We start from the raw sequence: 17,185 nt of genomic DNA, 5'->3' as shown, positions 1-17,185 counted from the left end.
AAAAAAAAAAAAAAAAAATCAAAATATTTCAGGGTGTTTAAAAATTTTTTTTTCTTCTTTTGGTACTACTGTACTAGGGCTTGAACTCAAGGCATGGGTGCTGTCTTTTGGGGGCTGGCACTCCACCACTTGATCCACACTGCTACTTCTGGGTTTTAGTGGCTGATTGACAGTTACATTTTTTTTTCTAATGAAAAAAATGATTTACACACAAAATTTTTTGTTTGCAAGTCTTTTATTTCCATAAAAGCCATTCTAGAGATTGTAAATCCAGATTCAGAAGTTTTATTAAGTCATTCATTTATTGGAAATTAATGTGCTAGGATTAAAATCATGAGTTAAAAATTGGAAATCTCCACTACCATAGAGCACAAATTCAAGTTAAGAGAAAGAATATTTTTTAGAGAGCTAAGTACTATCTAGTATTACCAAGTACTATCTAGTACTGTATTACAGAGTAAAGGCACTGTCTGAACTCAGTAAGAAACAGTAAGGAAAAGAGCTTTAATTTACATGGGGCTCAGGAACTAGTATAGTGAAGGATAGAGAAATGAATTCCAGGATTCATAGTCCTAATTAAATTTTATTTTCTAATAATTTTAGTGAACTCTTATTTAACCAAAAATTGTACTAAGTAACCTATCCATTTGTAAAATATTTACCTTGTTTTGGACGAGTATTCATAAATTTAAAGAACTTAAATATTGTTACTCAAAAAAGTCACAAGAATATGGACATTTACATGTCAAACAATTTATAGAACATTTACACATTTACCTATGTTACATATAACATACCATTCCTATCATAGTTATGCAATAAGCATAACTTAATTTTGTTTACCCACTTTCTCATTTGTGAACATTTTTAAAGCATTTCTTAGCATCAGTGGAGATGTAGCTTAAAGAAGAGTACTATGCCCAAGATCCTAGGTTCTATCCTTAGTAACACAAAAAGGCAAAAGGGCAAAAAAAGAAAAAAATCCCACCAACCTGCAGTCATCAGTTAAATACATGCATTGTCTGGGAAGTGACTCCATTTCACTTTACTTTCCAAATTAGTGATATTTGAACCTCAGCCTCAAGGCTTCTGGAGAATTACATATGGATGTCACTTTGCCTGGCTGTCAATAGAACTCTTTTTTTTTTTTTTTCTATTTAGGTGCTACTGAGGAATCAAACCCAGGGCTTTATGCATGCTAGGCAAGCACTCTACCACTAAGCCACATTCCCAGTCCCTGCTTATCTTTTTTTTTTTTTTTTTTTTTTTGAGTCCAGTCGTGGGACCTGAACTCTGGGCCTGGGCGCTGTCCCTCAGCTCTTCAGCTCAAGCTTAGCGCTCTACCACTTGAGCCACAGCGCCACTTCCGGCTTTTTTTTTTCCTTTTTGCTTATGTGGTGCTGAGGAATCGAACCCAGGGCCTCAGGCATGCAAGGCACGCGCTCTACAACTGAGCCATCTTCCCAGCCCCCTGTCAATAGAACTCTTAAAGGTTATTACTTAGCCAAACTCTGTTATGGTGATTTTAACTTTTTTTTTTTTTGCCAGTCCTGAGCTTGAATTAAGGACCTGGGGGCTGGGAAGGTGGCTTAAGGACCTGGGCACTGTCCCCGAGCTTCTTTTGCTCAAGGCTAGCACTCTAGCACTTGAACCACAGTGCCACTTCTGGCTTTTTCTGTTTATGTGGTACTGAGGAATGGAACCCAGGGCTTCATGCATGCTAGGCAAGCACTCTACCAGTAAGCCACGTTCCCAGCCCTGTTGATTTTAACTTTATTAAACCTGTAATTTGTAATTTATTTAAGTTAGTTGAAAACAATATTTAACAACTCTTAACTGTTGGATTTATACATCTTTTAAGAACACATTGGTTTGAAGTGTTCTGAAATTTAAGCAGATAGCAAGAACTAAGTGTAGGCTATGCATGTTGATAAAAGGAAATGGCATAAACCAGGGTTTTGCTGAAATATGTATAAAAATATACTCAAATATAAATGAAATGTACAAAATAAGACTTGATATAGGTTCATTTATGGGAAACCTCGAGTTCAGTAAGGTTTAATAACATTATTAGAGTCTGTCATTGTGTCTTTTGGTTGTAAACACAGGATAACAGGGATTTAATGTACAGAGGTTCATGTGTCTTTTGTTCACATTCTTTCTCTATTCTTTTCAAATCCTAATGGAATTGTCATCCTTTGTAAGAGTGTAAGAATATAAGGTCAATGTTCAGTTAGAACTCTGTACTTAGAAAAGCTCTAATTCCTTTTGAGAAAAAAATTAAATTTCAACATAAAAGAATTTACATGTAACAGTAAACAGGAAAATAGCAAAGTGTCTAAAAGACAAGGAAAAAAAGACAACCCTGGATGGTAGTAGAAAAGAGATACATACATACTCCAACCAAACTGTTTTCTAAAACATAGTAACTCTGATTCCAGAATAAAAGTAATAATTCAGGAATTTCTCTTCCAAGTGCTTCTACTTGTATGGCCTATTTATGGCAAGTTTCATTGTGTTGTGGCATCTATCAGTGGTTGGCTAGATCAGAAACATTCGTGTTTTTAAAATGAAATCATTTTACTTATTAAAACTAGACATAAAATATACTTGGTGATTAAATGTGCTACTATTGATTTTCTTCTCAAAAAGTATTTGAGCAGGGTGCCAGTGGCTTCTCAGGATGCTGAGATCTGAGAATCGTGGTTCAAAGCCAGCCAGGGCAAGAAAATCCATGACACTCTTACCTCCAGTTAACCACCCGAAACCTGGAAGTGGCTCTGTGGCTCAAGTGGTAGAGTGCTTGCCTTGAGCTGAAGAGCTCAGGGATAGTGCCCAGGCCCAGAGTTCAAGCCCTACAACTGACCAAAAAAAAAAAGTATTTGAATGTACCAGACTATATATACTGTAACAATGGGTACTATAGCAAGTTTTTCATAATATACCATCTAAAATATACCTGAAGAGAATAGTCAGGTTCCTCAAGAAACTTTGATATTATAGATTAAGATGGTTTTAACTGTGGTAAAGTACTTATATTCTTGAATTAAAGTGTAAGAGATTAAAAATTTTAAAACTACATTGTTAATGAATCGATGACCTTTACTATATTTGAATAGTCTTGTTTAAAATGCTTTTACGGCCTATGTGTTTTAATAGCAATAAGACTCAAGTTTATACCAATTGGTTATCTAATCTTGCTAGGTGAGTCTTAAACTGTATACAAAAAAGTTTACAGGTCATTTCACAGAGTCAAAACCTGGGCATTTTATTGCTTTCTAATGAGCCATTAAGCTGAAGAAGAGGCACTTAAATAGGCAATTAATGTAGTACTGACTTGAGCTCTCTGATTTTAGGTTCTTCAGAAGACGATGAGGTCATTCAACCAGGTTTCATCAGCCCCAGGTTAGTCTGCTTTTTAAATTAAGTATTTTAAAATATTTTATTTAATGTTTTAGAAGGTCACTAGGGACATGAGGAAACTTGATCAACCTTCATAATTTCTCCATTTTGATTTTCTACTTTAACTAGATGGGTATGGTGTCCTACTATGCACCACCCATAGCACACCTTTTATAAAACTGCTACTCCCACCACAACTCCATGTATGGCATCATTACCTCCTTTCTGCCTTGAGTTTAACAGTACTGGATTTTGTGATTCCTTTTTCCATTGGTAATAATAATAGATATTTAAATATGTAGAGAAAGGAAAAGTATTAATGACTTATTCATTGTTTTAAATTCTGAATAATCATTGACAAATACCTGTTGAATTTAAGTAAAAATTGAGACGTGATGCTGTTTTCAAACAATTCATCATAAAAAAGTACAATACATTATAAACTTTTTGAAGGAATTCCCCTTATTTGGGAAGCTTATTTATATTGTTTTTTACATACAAATATCAATTTTGCTCATTATCCTACTGAAAAATTTAATATTTTTAAACCTAAATTTCTGATGCAGAAGTGTATCTTTATATAATACCCATATTAACTTCCATAACATTATTATTAGGTAGTAATTTATTTGATAATGTTATTCATGATTCTGCCCTGGACTCAGTTCTTGACTAGTTGTCCATTGAAAGCACACAGAAGAGCTGTGATAGAAGAATTCATAGCTACAAACAAAATGACACTATTCTCTTATGAAACTTTCAAACAGAGACTGAGTAGCTAGGGAAAAGCAGTAAAGATCAAAGGTTTCAATGTTTGAAGAGTATGATAGGTATTGCTTTTTGACACTTTTTTTTCTCTGTAGCAAATCTTTGAACATGGAGATGATACTTCAATGACTATTGTAGTAAATGAGGTTCTCAGAAGTTGCTACAATATTTTTATATACCAACTAGTTTTTTTTATTGATTATGACTTTCTCTGGAGGCAAATAGGTTAATACTGAGACATTTTTCTTTTCTGTTGGGAAATAATGTTTATACTGATGTGTTAACTGACTGCAATAAACTTTCATGTCTGTGTTTCCTTGTGATTAAAATGGGTGTTGGTAGAGGAAAGGTACTACTTTCACTAAAGCAAAAGTTTTTTTTTCTGGAGATTGAATTTTAAGTTGAAAGACTGCATATCAGTGAGGCCCATCTCCTCTTTGTGTAGATAAGAAAACTGAGGTCCTGAGAGGCTTAGAGAGTAGCCCAAGGCCACAAGATTAGTGAATGGGATCCAAACTCCCTGGCCTTCAATTTCTAGCTGTGTGGTTTTTACTCGACAGATTTACTTTCCACACAGATATCTTTAAAACCTGAACATTTCTTCTTTCCTTTTACTATTCCTGTTTTTTCATCCCTTTTTTGTGTTCCTGCTCTTTTCTCCCAACTAAACTCAAAGTATAGATATTGACATCATACTTGGGTATTAAATAGCCATACTTTTTTTCACTTGATTATTTCTTTTGGTCATAGGAAGTTTCAAATAATAAACCTTTATTTCTTTTGGAGAGGGAGAAATAAATGTGTACTTCAGTGTTCCTCCCACATAGAGTTAGGGTTTTCTATCACTGCAAAAAGTTCTTTAAATTATTAAATGTATATGTTCAATAGGTGAAAAATAATACTTTTCATTTTTCAAATACATCATGAAATAATATAAAGCCTATTACTTTGTGAGTTTTCTAACCTGTTGCTATCTTAACTAAAATCAAGAGACAATATTTGCTGAGCATTTTTGAATGACTTATTCATTGTTTTAAATTCTGAATAATCATTGACAAATACCTGTTGAATTTAAGTAAAAATTGAGACGTGATGCTGTTTTCAAACAATTCATCATAAAAAAGTACAATACATTATAAACTTTTTGAAGGAATTCCCCTTATTTGGGAAGCTTATTTATATTGTTTTTTACATACAAATATCAATTTTGCTCATTATCCTACTGAAAAATTTAATATTTTTAAACCTAAATTTCTGATGCAGAAGTGTATCTTTATATAATACCCATATTAACTTCCATAACATTATTATTAGGTAGTAATTTATTTGATAATGTTATTCATGATTCTGCCCTGGACTCAGTTCTTGACTAGTTGTCCATTGAAAGCACACAGAAGAGCTGTGATAGAAGAATTCATAGCTACAAACAAAATGACACTATTCTCTTATGAAACTTTCAAACAGAGACTGAGTAGCTAGGGAAAAGCAGTAAAGATCAAAGGTTTCAATGTTTGAAGAGTATGATAGGTATTGCTTTTTGACACTTTTTTTTCTCTGGTAGGGTAATTCTAAAATTTAATTATTTCCTTTTTATTGGGAGAGAACCATGTTCATATAAAAGGAAATTTTGTAATTAGTTTTTTTTCAAAAAGATAATCTATAAAATGATGTTCTTAAAACAATGACCCCTTTCTGAATTAAAAGTTGCTCTAAACCTTTACTTAAACAATCGCTAACTAAAAAGAAGGAAGCCTTTCCAAATGTTTGTTTTATGAAGTTGTAAACTTTAAAAAATTATGCTACTCAGTTCCGCAATCATATGTAATTATTCTCAGAAATGCATTAAAATATTCAGAAAATGTTTAAGAGATTTGTCCCAACTGTGAAAGATTCTAAAAGGAACTTTTTTTTTCTTTTTAAGCCATTGCATTTTGCTCCAGATAAGAAAGCCAAATAAGAACAGAATTGTGTTTTTGGAAACAAAAACAAAGTGTCCCCAGGTTCTGAAGTGCCTCTCTATCAAAGCTCTCTGTCGGTTGCACCTTTTTTTTTTTTTTTGTGAAGAATGTTAAGAAAGTTGCTGCCAAGGTAGTTTGCAGAAATACAGTAAAACGTCGGTTTCCCGACGTGTGGGTAGACAATCTTTATGCGGGAAAGATCTTGCCAGAAACAACCTGGTTCCCCTAAATCCACCCTACCAGTAGTCCATCCCCTCCCGCGGGCGTTTGCAGATCTTTCAAAGGAAGGCTGGGGGCTTTTCTCCTGGCTTCCAGATAGTAGCAGCCGCCTGGGCTGGCTGAAGTCAGTTCCATTTTAAGCGTAGCATGGTAGAGACAGGAGCAGATATTTCTTAGGTTCTGATTCTTCCTTTCTCCTTGACCTTTCTTTACCTTAGTAGCCCTAAGGTCTGGGATCTCATAACAGGATCAAATTATAAATGATATATTTTGGAGATTTAGTGAGGATACTAGATTGTGCCTTGTGTTTTTGCTTTGGTAGTCAAAGCACCTTTTTCTTTTCTTTGTTCTTAGGGATGGAGTGACAGTGCCTTAATTAGTAAGATAGCACCAGCCTTGTTTGGAATGCCTGCTTTCTAGAAAGGAGGTGATAGGATAGATAAAGAGAAAAGTGATACAAGATGGAAAGGTGAGAAGTTGCAGGCTGGAGGTGGAGGGAATGAGGGGAAAGGAAGGAAAAAGGCAAGGAAAAAAGGGTCTCCGAACCCTGGGGCCCATGCTGCTTGTGAACGGGCTGCAGACCTAATGCTGGGGCTGCAGCCCCAGTTGGTGGGGTAGGGAGGAAGGGTGGAGTCGGACACTGCAGTGCCACAGCCCCTCCCCCTAGTTTTAAGAAGAACTGAAGCATTGTTTCTTAGTTTAATAAAAGTCACTCCTTGCTTCTACTAGAAAACAACGATGGTGGGCTCTGGCTCTTCTTTAGCTCTTTGCATTGTATTATGGAGAGGAGGGGGCTGACAAACTGTGAACCTCTTTTAAAATGGGGAAACCTAAGATTGTGACAATTAAAGGACATATGGCTGATTATTTCTTGGATTCTAGACCTACTGCATTAATGATTTTTTTTGTAGCTGCTTGAATTAATTTTAAAGACATTTCAAAAGGACTATGATATACAAAGCTATAAAACATTTGGCTTTAACAGGTATAAAACATGCGTTTTGAGTCAAACACAGGTCTTTCTGGCACTAAAAACAAGTAGGAAATGAGAAAAAAATTAAAACCAGAAGACTTCAGGAAGGTGACAAATTGAAAAGCATTGTAGGAGACTCATAGGACCTTTTTATGTGAAAGAAGCACTCTGAGCTTTAAGAGCTTATGGTCAGTTTATAAAAGGATCTTAGGCTCAAAAGATTTGGGAAAGGGGGAGAAAAGACAAATCTATTTAAAAGATTATGCCATGTCCTTGAATTGGTGAGATTCTTTACTTTTCTGCCTTTCCAACTCCCTTCTCTTCCCTTTTCTTTCTTTTTTCAGCCTTCTACCACTTTACCCCCTTTCTTTATCCCATCCCCACAGTATGTAAATTTGCCTTAAATTCTTTGTGAATGAATTTTAGGATTCTCTGGGTTCCCAGTTGGAAAAAGCCTTCTACACAACTTGAAAGGCTGATGTCCCTCTCAGGAAATGAATGAGTCGATAACCTCTGACACCAGTGGCCAGTCCAGTGAACCCTACCTTAATTCCTCTAATACTGGAGGCCCCTAATCAGGCATAATGTGAATTTCATAACTATGCCATCCAATATTGTTCAGCTGTGGTATTCCAGTTACTTATATATTGATGGGTTTGAATTTTGTCAAATTTAGTTTAGGATTCAGAATACAGTTTTTGTGTTTCTGACCTCTGTGATTAATGATTTTTTTGTGATTTTTCTAATGAAAAACAAATGATGATAAAACGTTATTTACCATGAATATTAAACAAAACCAAACTACACTGCCCTGTGAATTTTTTGATAATTATTTTTAGTAAATAATAGCACTTCATCCCAATTTAATATTTTTTCAGATTATTTTTCCCTAATACTAGATGTTATTTTAAGTAATTCTTTAAAATACATAATAGCTTTTTATTTTGTAATAAAATACTTTTATATTTATAACTATAATTAAAGTTTTGTATTTAATGTCTACCTTATAATTTAATGCTACCTTATAAGTCAATAATAAGTGTAATAATGTTTCTATTGAAAATGTCTAATAAATTTTTTGTTAATAAATATTTTTTTCAGAGTGTGGAACTTTTGTTACACTAACAGAACATTTGGGTTTTTAATACTTTTTCCTTTTCTGCTAGCTGACACATTATTCCCATCAAAATAAAAACTTGCTTTCTTCCCTGAGAATAACAAAAGAAATAAACAGATGAAACATCTTTACAAGTTAAACAGTTGTGATTGACATTTTTGATCATAACCCCCTGAAAATACTATTTTTGTATGCATCCATTCTTTCAGATCTGAACCAATGAAATTTATTTTTAGTTGCTTGAGTGAAAAAGGTGTTTATAGGTGTGTGTGTTTTTCAATAGCTTTTGCAGGCAGAATTCCAACATTTTAGGTTGTGCGAAACACTGTGGGCTTGCTTGAAGACCTGGGGAGGGAGCTTGCAGGGCATGGCTGGCCGGGCATGGTGGGGGAGGGTCAGCTGGTAGCTTTGCCTAAGGGAAGTGGTATCTGTACAGTTAGTTTTTCCTTAAACTGCTTGTTTAAGAAAATGGGGGTTGGGTTGGAGGAAGACTGGTGGGTGCCTTTTAATGCTTCTAAATGGGTGATATTTTGTATTTTAAAGTAAAACGTTTCTAGATAAACTCTGATACCCACTAGAATATTCGATCACCACCATCGAATAGTAACCATCTTTTAAGCCACTTTGAAAAGTAGAAACTAAGCATTTGAAACTTGGGGATCAATGCGGAAGGAACAAGAGGAGTTTAATCCGCTATTAAATTTTCGTTTAATTCACCTCTTCTCCTGGACGACATGGAGGTGATACTTTTAAAGGCAGGTTCCAGTCACTATTTTAGGAGCTTACCTTGTCCCCCGGGCCCCTCTTTCTACACCCACCGCACCAAGGCCGGCTTTTCCTCCCCCACCTCTTTCTCCCGCTGGGCTTTGCTGCCTCCTCTCCTGGCAGCTCCTCTTCACCTCCCCTGCCCTGCTCCCCTCCCCCTCCAGCTCTCTGTCTCTTGCTCTTGGGGAACAATCGCCACTGATTGAGGTTCACTCTATGTTCGGCTGGAAAACTGGGTTGTTATTTAGGAAGTCATTAATCACATCTCCTCCCCCGGAAAGAGATGGCGGAGAAACCTGTGAAGTACAATTCCTTACCAGTCCTTTGTAAAACGGTTCTGAAATGATGAACCTAGATAGGATCTGATTGCCTGAAGGTAATAATGATTTTTTTCTGGCAGAATTTTTATTTTAAATTTGAAAAAAAATTCAGGCCATATTAGGTAATGATGTGCTTTTTGGCTTTTTGGTCGCCGTGTTTTTTTTTTAAATCAATATCTGAAGTTTAATGAAGATGTAATTAGATTTAAACTAGTCTTTTATAAATTATGCGTTTTCATCTAAGAATTAAATTATCCCAAGGAGGTACACTGCGAGGAGTAGCTGAACTCCTAGGGGAAAGAAAAATCAGAATATCAGTTGCTCTATTTAAACGGCTCGCCCCCATGAGCTTATTGAGATAGACTTGTGTGTAGGGCACGCGTGTGCACATTTATGACTGCCGTTTTTCCTAAATCCACTACTCTCAAGGACCCGCTATTGTGTTTAAATAGAAGCACAAAATCAGCATTCTGATTAATCATTAAGGAGGTTCCTAAATTGTCCTTCAGATAACATGTTTGAGCTTTTTCCGTATTCATTCATAAATTATTTTGATGTCAGCGCAGATGAAATGGCGATTGGTTATCTCTTCCTCTTGCCAGCCCCTTAAGGATCCGAGGTGAAATTAGTAGCAAGAAAGCATGTAATTGACAAAGTCACGTGTGCTCAGGGGGGCCAGAAACTGGAGAGAGCAGAGGGGAAAAAAAAATCAAAAGAAGGAAAGCACATTAGACCATGCGAGCTAAATTTGTGATCGCAGAAAATCAAGATGTTAGATTGATGCAGAAGATCACTCCGTTCCAAAGGGAAAGTTTTCATCTTACGAGTTTGGCGCTGAGGGCCGGTGGGGCAACATGGCCGAAGGTTAATTTTCTTTTCTATTGTTTTACTGTGATTTTCTTCCTTCTTTTCTCTCCCTATCCCCTTTCTCACCCTTCTCTGCCCATCTCCCCCTTCCCCTTTACCCTAATACTAGGGCATTAACTCCCCACCCCTGCATCTCCACTGGGTCTTTCTGCAAACCTATTGTTACAGATCTCCAAAAATGTTTTGTACCGCCCACACTGATTCACAACTTGAAAAGCTTTCAGGGGGCTATTGTTTGAATTGTGTGAGTGTGATTAAGCGCAGTTTCAGTTAGTGAGCCCAAGAAAACTTTTATACACCTGCCTCCTCCCCCATTCTACCCCAACTTTAATTGAAAGTTGTGTGTGGGGGCGGGGAGGGGAATGCACATTGCAAATTCACTGCTGTGGCATGTGCATTACCTACTAGTTCTAACCATCTTCAGGATTTTGATTTCCCTTTTCTCCTTGCGCCCACCAGAGAAAATAGTTTCTAGGAAATTTTTCTTTGTGAATGGGATCAGTGTTAAATCAGCAACATGCAAGTAAAGTATGGCATGCTGAACTGTATTTGGCTGAGAAAACGGAGTTAAATGAAAACAGTACACGTATGTACAGAAACATGGAAGTTGGTGTGATCGATAGAACCCTGTGGCTTTCCGCTTCCCTTTTAACCCTTTTCATTTAAATATTTTATGTAGAAGGAATCAAACCGTTTACTTTCTCTATTTTTTTTTAAAGCTACTCTCCTTTCCCCAAGCATTTTTTTCCCCTCTCACATTGAACACAGTATGGAACTAACTGACTTTTTTTTTTTTTTTTGTCTTGTTCCATCTCAGGCGGGGCAAGCAAAGGTGGTGGAGAAGAGCCCGGGAAACTGCCAGAGCAGGCAGAAGAGGAATCCCAGGTTTTGCATGGAACTGGCCACTGTAAGTGGTTCAATGTACGCATGGGATTTGGATTCATCTCTATGATAAACCGTGAAGGACGCCCCTTGGATATTCCAGTTGATGTATTTGTACACCAAGTAAGCCAAACTTTTTTCCACTTCACCATTTTCCATGTGGAAGATTTGATATGTAGTTTTGTTAATATACATCCAATAATATTCCCTTTGGTATTGAAAGATAAAATCCTCCATAAAATCATGTGATAGTACTGTTTGTAGGAAAAATGTGTGAGCTCCTCTCAGGATATCTTTTTCTAAACAGAAAGTGAAATCTTTCAAATTTCACTACTTAGACTATTAGCATTTCCTCTTCATTCAACAGCAAAATTGCATTTTGGTAGCTTCCGGTATCATTGATTGCAGCATACTCAGTCCTCCAGGTTTAGTGAATGAATTAAAAACATGAATGAAGAAAAATAATTATTTGAGGTTTTTTAAATATAGAAAAAACATTTTGATATTGTAAGAAATGTATATGTTTCTCATATTTTAGGTATCAGTAATCACAGTAGCTCCATGTATTATCCCTGTCATCCCTGTAGTCATTTGTAGATTCAGATCAGAATAATTTCATAGTAAGATGAAATAGAACAATGTTGCCTGGAATGGATTTGAAGAACTGCCAGAGAGCATTCTTGGTGCTTGGTGTAGAATATTGGTCCAAGCATACTATCTCTTTAAGAGCCTGAACTGGGGGAAAAAAATGTGGCCAAAGGAGGCTCTAGATGGTGTGTTTAAAATGTGCTGGTCTAGTATTTGGAGATTGAGTAATTGTGTTGTAATTTCTAAAGATGTTTTAAATACCAAATGTTCATCATGACTTCTCATTTGAAAAACTATGTCTGTTATTCTCTTTGTAGTAAAAAAACGGTGCTTATAGTTTGCAAGTCTGTTTCATTATGAGACTGAAATATAAACTCTCAAGTAAATTAATTGAATTAATTATTGGAAATAAAGAGGATCAGGAGTAAAGCGGGTATTTTTGCTTGACATCTAAGTTTGAAAGAATTAAAGGAATGGCTATTTACACTGCAAGTTGACTGACATAGATGCATACCTGAAATACTTAGCATCTCTTAAAAAAGGGTATGTTTATTTTATACTGTGTTGTCTGTTCCTGGTACTATTACCATCTCCCTGCAACCCTTCCCCCATAAATATCTTCAAATCACATATATAAACAATAGGAACATATGAAATGATTCTGTTTTGTTGTTCTGTGGTGCTTTAGTAGTTCCCTGACCTTACTAAATACAGTGTTTTCCTTTCCTACCAACCTGGCCATCATTACTGGCTATTCAAATGTGAATTTAAAGGGATTTAAATAAAAAACAGGAGTCTACATATAGGATACTGAATTTTTTTACTTCCTGCTTTGTATTTAAAAATAATGAGCTTTTATTCTCCTATGGATGGCTGAAATCATTGATGAATTATTTTTCTCTCAGGTTCTTGCTTCTTCCTTTGAACCTTCTTTTGGTTGTTAAATTTTTCTTTACGATCTCATAAATTTGTTTTATTGATCAAGGAAAACAATAGCACTTTTCTTTTTTGTTTGGTAACACTTTGTTATAATTTTGCATATTTTTTTAAAAAAACTTCAAATACTATTTAACCAGTGCTAATGTACAGAATCATAAGACTTCTGAATTTAATCTGCTTAGCAGTTGTTGTTAAACATTCCTGCATCAACTGAATTTAAAAAATATATTGGTAGCAACATTTTTTATATATAGCTAACAATTTCTTGATTATTATTTGTTTCACATTAATCTTCTGTCCTTCATCTATCATGTATATATAAAAAGGGAAGTATTGAATGATGTCTAAAGAACTTAATGAATAATTACTTTGAAGAAGGCAGAAATCCTACTGATTTCAGCCAGGCAACTACAAGTAATAGTTAGATTGCCTTAAATGATTTGTATGAAATTGTCTGAGCATGTTTTACAGAATCATGTGTAGTTCATGGCTCTTTGATAAATTTTTGAAAACTTAAAAAAAAATTTCAGCTGTCATTTTTATTGTATATTTTTGAAAACATGCCAGGTGTACTCTCTGTCTCTCTCTCTCAATATATATGATTTTTTACATTGTATCTCTGTGCTGTTTTGTTAATGCACGAACACACATGATAGATAATTAGAAATTTTAAATGTTCAGCTGGGCCAGTGTCTGCAAATCATGTTATATGTGTGATAGGTATATAGGTGTATCCCCAAAATACAGATGTTATTGAATTTCTTTTTTAAGTATTTGAATGAATTTTTAATATTACATATTGGGGAAATAAAAATTATTTTAATTTCTTTTTTAATTTTTTATTGTGAACATACTGTACAGAGGGGTTTATTTTAGTTTCTTTAAAATAATATTTGAACTTCATGCAAAGGTACCCAGGATTTTTTTTCTTTTTCTAAAAATATTGACCCCCCCCAAAAAAAGTACATCTAAACAATTCAGTTGCTGTGAAATGAGGAGGGTGTGTGTGTGTGTGTGTGTGTGTGTATGTGTGTGTGTGTATGTATATTTTGATAGAAACCTAGATTTATTACCTAATGTTATTTAAAATTATTGGCATTAATGTAATTAACATATCCTGTAGTACTTGTGATATCTAAATCTTAATGTTGAAAGATGTACTTAGGTGTTATTATACTGTCACTATCTGATAGATATTTTGGTAAATGCAGTGAGATTCTGCTATTGGAGGATAGTGTGTGACACTGGTGGTTTAAAAGGACAGTCTGCTGGTGCTGGTGGCTCATGCCTCTGTAATCCTAGCTACTCAGGAGGCTGAAATCTGAGGATCACCGTTCAAAGCCAGGCTGGGCTGGAAAGTCTGTGAGACTATCTTCAATAAACTACTCAGAAAAAGCCAGAAGTGGCACTGTGGTTCAAGTAGTAGAGCTCTTGCCTTGAGCAAAAGAATTTCAGGGAGGCTGGGAATGTGGCTTAGTGGTATTGTGCTTGCCTACCAAGCATGAAGCCCTGGGTTCGATTCCTCAGTACCATATAAATAGAAAAAGCTGGAATTGGCGCTGTGGCTCAAGAGGTAGAGTGCTAGCTTTGAGCAAAAGAAGCTCAGGGACTGTCCAGGCCCTGAGTTCAAGCCCCAGGACTGGCAAAAAAAAAAGTCTTCACAAAGAAGCTCAGGGACATGGCCCAGGCCCAGAGTTCAGGTCAAGGACTGGTAAAAAATAAATAAGATAAAAGGACAGTCTAACTTTTCTAACTGGTAAATGTTCACATTTTTGTGGGTGGAAAAGATATGTTAATAATGTTATAATTGTAATTTATAGTTATAATTTATGGAATTTAATAATGAATATTATATTCTATAAAAATTGACAGAAATATATAAATAATGTATAAGTTTTGTCATGTTACTCTGTTTTGTGTGTCATGTACTCTGTTTTGAAGTTTGAGTTTTTTGATGGTGATTCAAGTTGTAAAATAGGATAATTTTTCGAAATGTTCTAATTCATTCCAAAACTCAAAGATTTGTCTCAGTTGGAGCATTTATGGTTTCTGCAGATTTGAAAGATTCTTACTAAGATTCTTACCTTAGTAGAATATAGTTTTGTTTTTTTGTTTTTGTTCCTTTTTGTCAGTCATGTGGCTTCCAACTCTGGGCCTGGGTGAAGTCCCTGAGCTTCTTTTGCTCAAGGCTAGCACTTTACCACTTGAGCCACAGCACCACTTCTGGCTTTTTCTGTGTATGTGGTACTGAGAAATTGAACCCAGGGCATCATGCATGCTAGGTAAGCAATCTACCACTAAGCCACATTCCCAGCCCTACCACTTGATCTCAAGGCTAGTGCTCTGCCACTTAAGCCACAATGCCACTTCTAGAATGTAATTTTTTGTAAGTGCAAATAATTAATATTAGTTTATGTTAGTAAGTTTTAAAAAAGTGTTTATAATTAGATGGTATGCTAACATGTCTAAGTTACCTGGAAAAAGTGAGTTGCAGGACTTTTTGGAATGTAAGTTTTTAATAGAACAAACAGTTCATGACATCTTAGAGGACTTGAATGCTAATTAAATGTTAGTCATTTTTCTGAAAAAAGGCAGTGTTACTTAATAAACTACCTGTTGATATTTATAGATCATGTAAATTGCCTTTACATAGATCTTGAAGCCATCTTCAAAATATATCTCACCTAAGAAAATAGTATCAAATTTTGTTTTCTTCTGGAAAAGTATAGCATTCAATTTTCTTAATGACCTCTCATTAGCTTATTTGCATAGTAAAACTCGTTACACATGGGACTTACGTGAATTTGGAATTTATTGCTTTGATATGTGATGTAAAGAATTTTTATCTCATAAGTTGTACAAATTTTTTCCAGAGGGAAAAAACAGTAAGTAAAACATTACATTTAGATTTTGTTTTGTTTGTGCTAATCCTGGAGCTTGAAATCAAAGGCTAGGTGCTGTCCTTGAGCTTTGTTGTTCAAGACTAGTACTCTTAACACTTTAGTCACAGCTCTACTTCTGGGTCCTTTTGGTGGATAATTGGAGATTAGGGACTTTCCTTCCTAGATTAGTTTCGAACTTCAATCCTCAGATCTCAGCCTCCTGGTACCTGGGATGACAGGTGTGAGCCACCCATGCCTGCCTTGCATGTGGTTTTGAAATAATCACTTTTCAAGTATTGCTGTTTTCTTATGCTTTTTATTTCTGACTCACAGTTTTTATATTTTATGGATAATAAAAATATCCATATTACAGAGATTCTGTATGTTTTGTGTTTCTTTTGTTATGTGGCTTAGAAAACATCTTATGAAGTAAATTTATTTTCAAACTATTTTTTTTCTGGTGCCAGAATCAAACTGAGCCTCAGGCATGTTAAGTGAACTGTTTACCACAGAGGTACATTTCCAGTTCCACATAGCAATTGTAAAAATAATTTTGATAGACATCCTGGTCTAAGCCTCTAATTTCAGAATTCTGTAAGATAAATATATTCATGATTTTGAAGCCTGTTTGGGCTATGTAGTAAGACCTATCCCAAAGAAAATTTGTAATCTTACTGCTATGATCATTAACATTTACAACTCATTTATAAGGCAAGTTATATATTTTAATATTCTGAAGGTAGGTTTGAATCTATGAGAAATTGAAAATGATTTTCCCAGTTGATCACTTCAAAAGAATGGCAAACTAAAACCCTTTCAAACTGTTTAATCATAAAATTCAACCCATTTAAGTCATCACCATTTTGTAATACTTTATCATAGCTTCAAAGATACTGAATACTTTCCTTTGGAATCACCAATAAAGGGTTTCCCCTTCTCTTTTTGTATACTTAAATTTTAAAAGATGCCCTTATTTATTATTACTTTAAACTTAAATGTGAATCAGATATATATTTAAGACATAGTGTGTTTCTTAATTTGTTTTTCTATTTTTAATTGTTGCTGAAGATTGAACCTAAAGTCTTGCTTGCTCATTCTAAACCAAGGGGTTTACTACTAGCTACACCACAAGACCTTTCACTTTTTCAAGATTTTTTTTCACACATAGTTTAAGATATGGAGATTGTCTTGTACCTCTCTTACACACCTAACATCTCCCACTATCAACATCTTTTACCAGCATAGTACATTTGTTACAAATGACCAGTTTTACTTTGATTCATCATAGTGGCCCAAAGTCCATTCTGTACATTAGGGTTAGTTTTTGGTTTATATACTTTAAAAACAACTAATTTAGAATTTATTTTTAAACACTTCTTATCACCATCAATTAGTTGTAAAAGGAGATACAGTTTGAATTGTTCATATATGCATACAATGTATTCTACCCCTTCCTCCCCCCTTTTCCACACATTGTTCTGTTCCTTTTTTTTTTTTTTTTATTC

At 35.0% G+C, this 17,185-nt stretch overlaps 1 protein-coding gene across 2 annotated transcripts in view; it reads left to right on the top strand.

Annotated features, from left to right (window-relative positions):
• Positions 1–10,376: 10,376 nt before the first annotated feature.
• Lin28b (lin-28 homolog B (C. elegans)) overlaps positions 10,377–17,185 on the top strand; it is a 77,931-nt gene continuing 71,122 nt past the window's right edge. For both annotated transcript variants that reach the window (XM_013022409.1, XM_013022408.1), the window contains exons 1-2: positions 10,377–10,386; positions 11,207–11,394. In XM_013022409.1, the coding sequence (XP_012877863.1) occupies positions 10,377–10,386; positions 11,207–11,394 (198 nt within the window). The remainder of the gene's footprint in view (positions 10,387–11,206; positions 11,395–17,185) is intronic.

Source organism: Dipodomys ordii, unplaced genomic scaffold (assembly GCF_000151885.1).
Source record: "Dipodomys ordii isolate 6190 unplaced genomic scaffold, Dord_2.0 Scaffold62, whole genome shotgun sequence".
In the NCBI taxonomy this organism is placed as follows: Eukaryota; Metazoa; Chordata; class Mammalia; order Rodentia; family Heteromyidae; genus Dipodomys; species Dipodomys ordii.
This window is presented reverse-complemented; position numbering and strand designations above follow the sequence as displayed.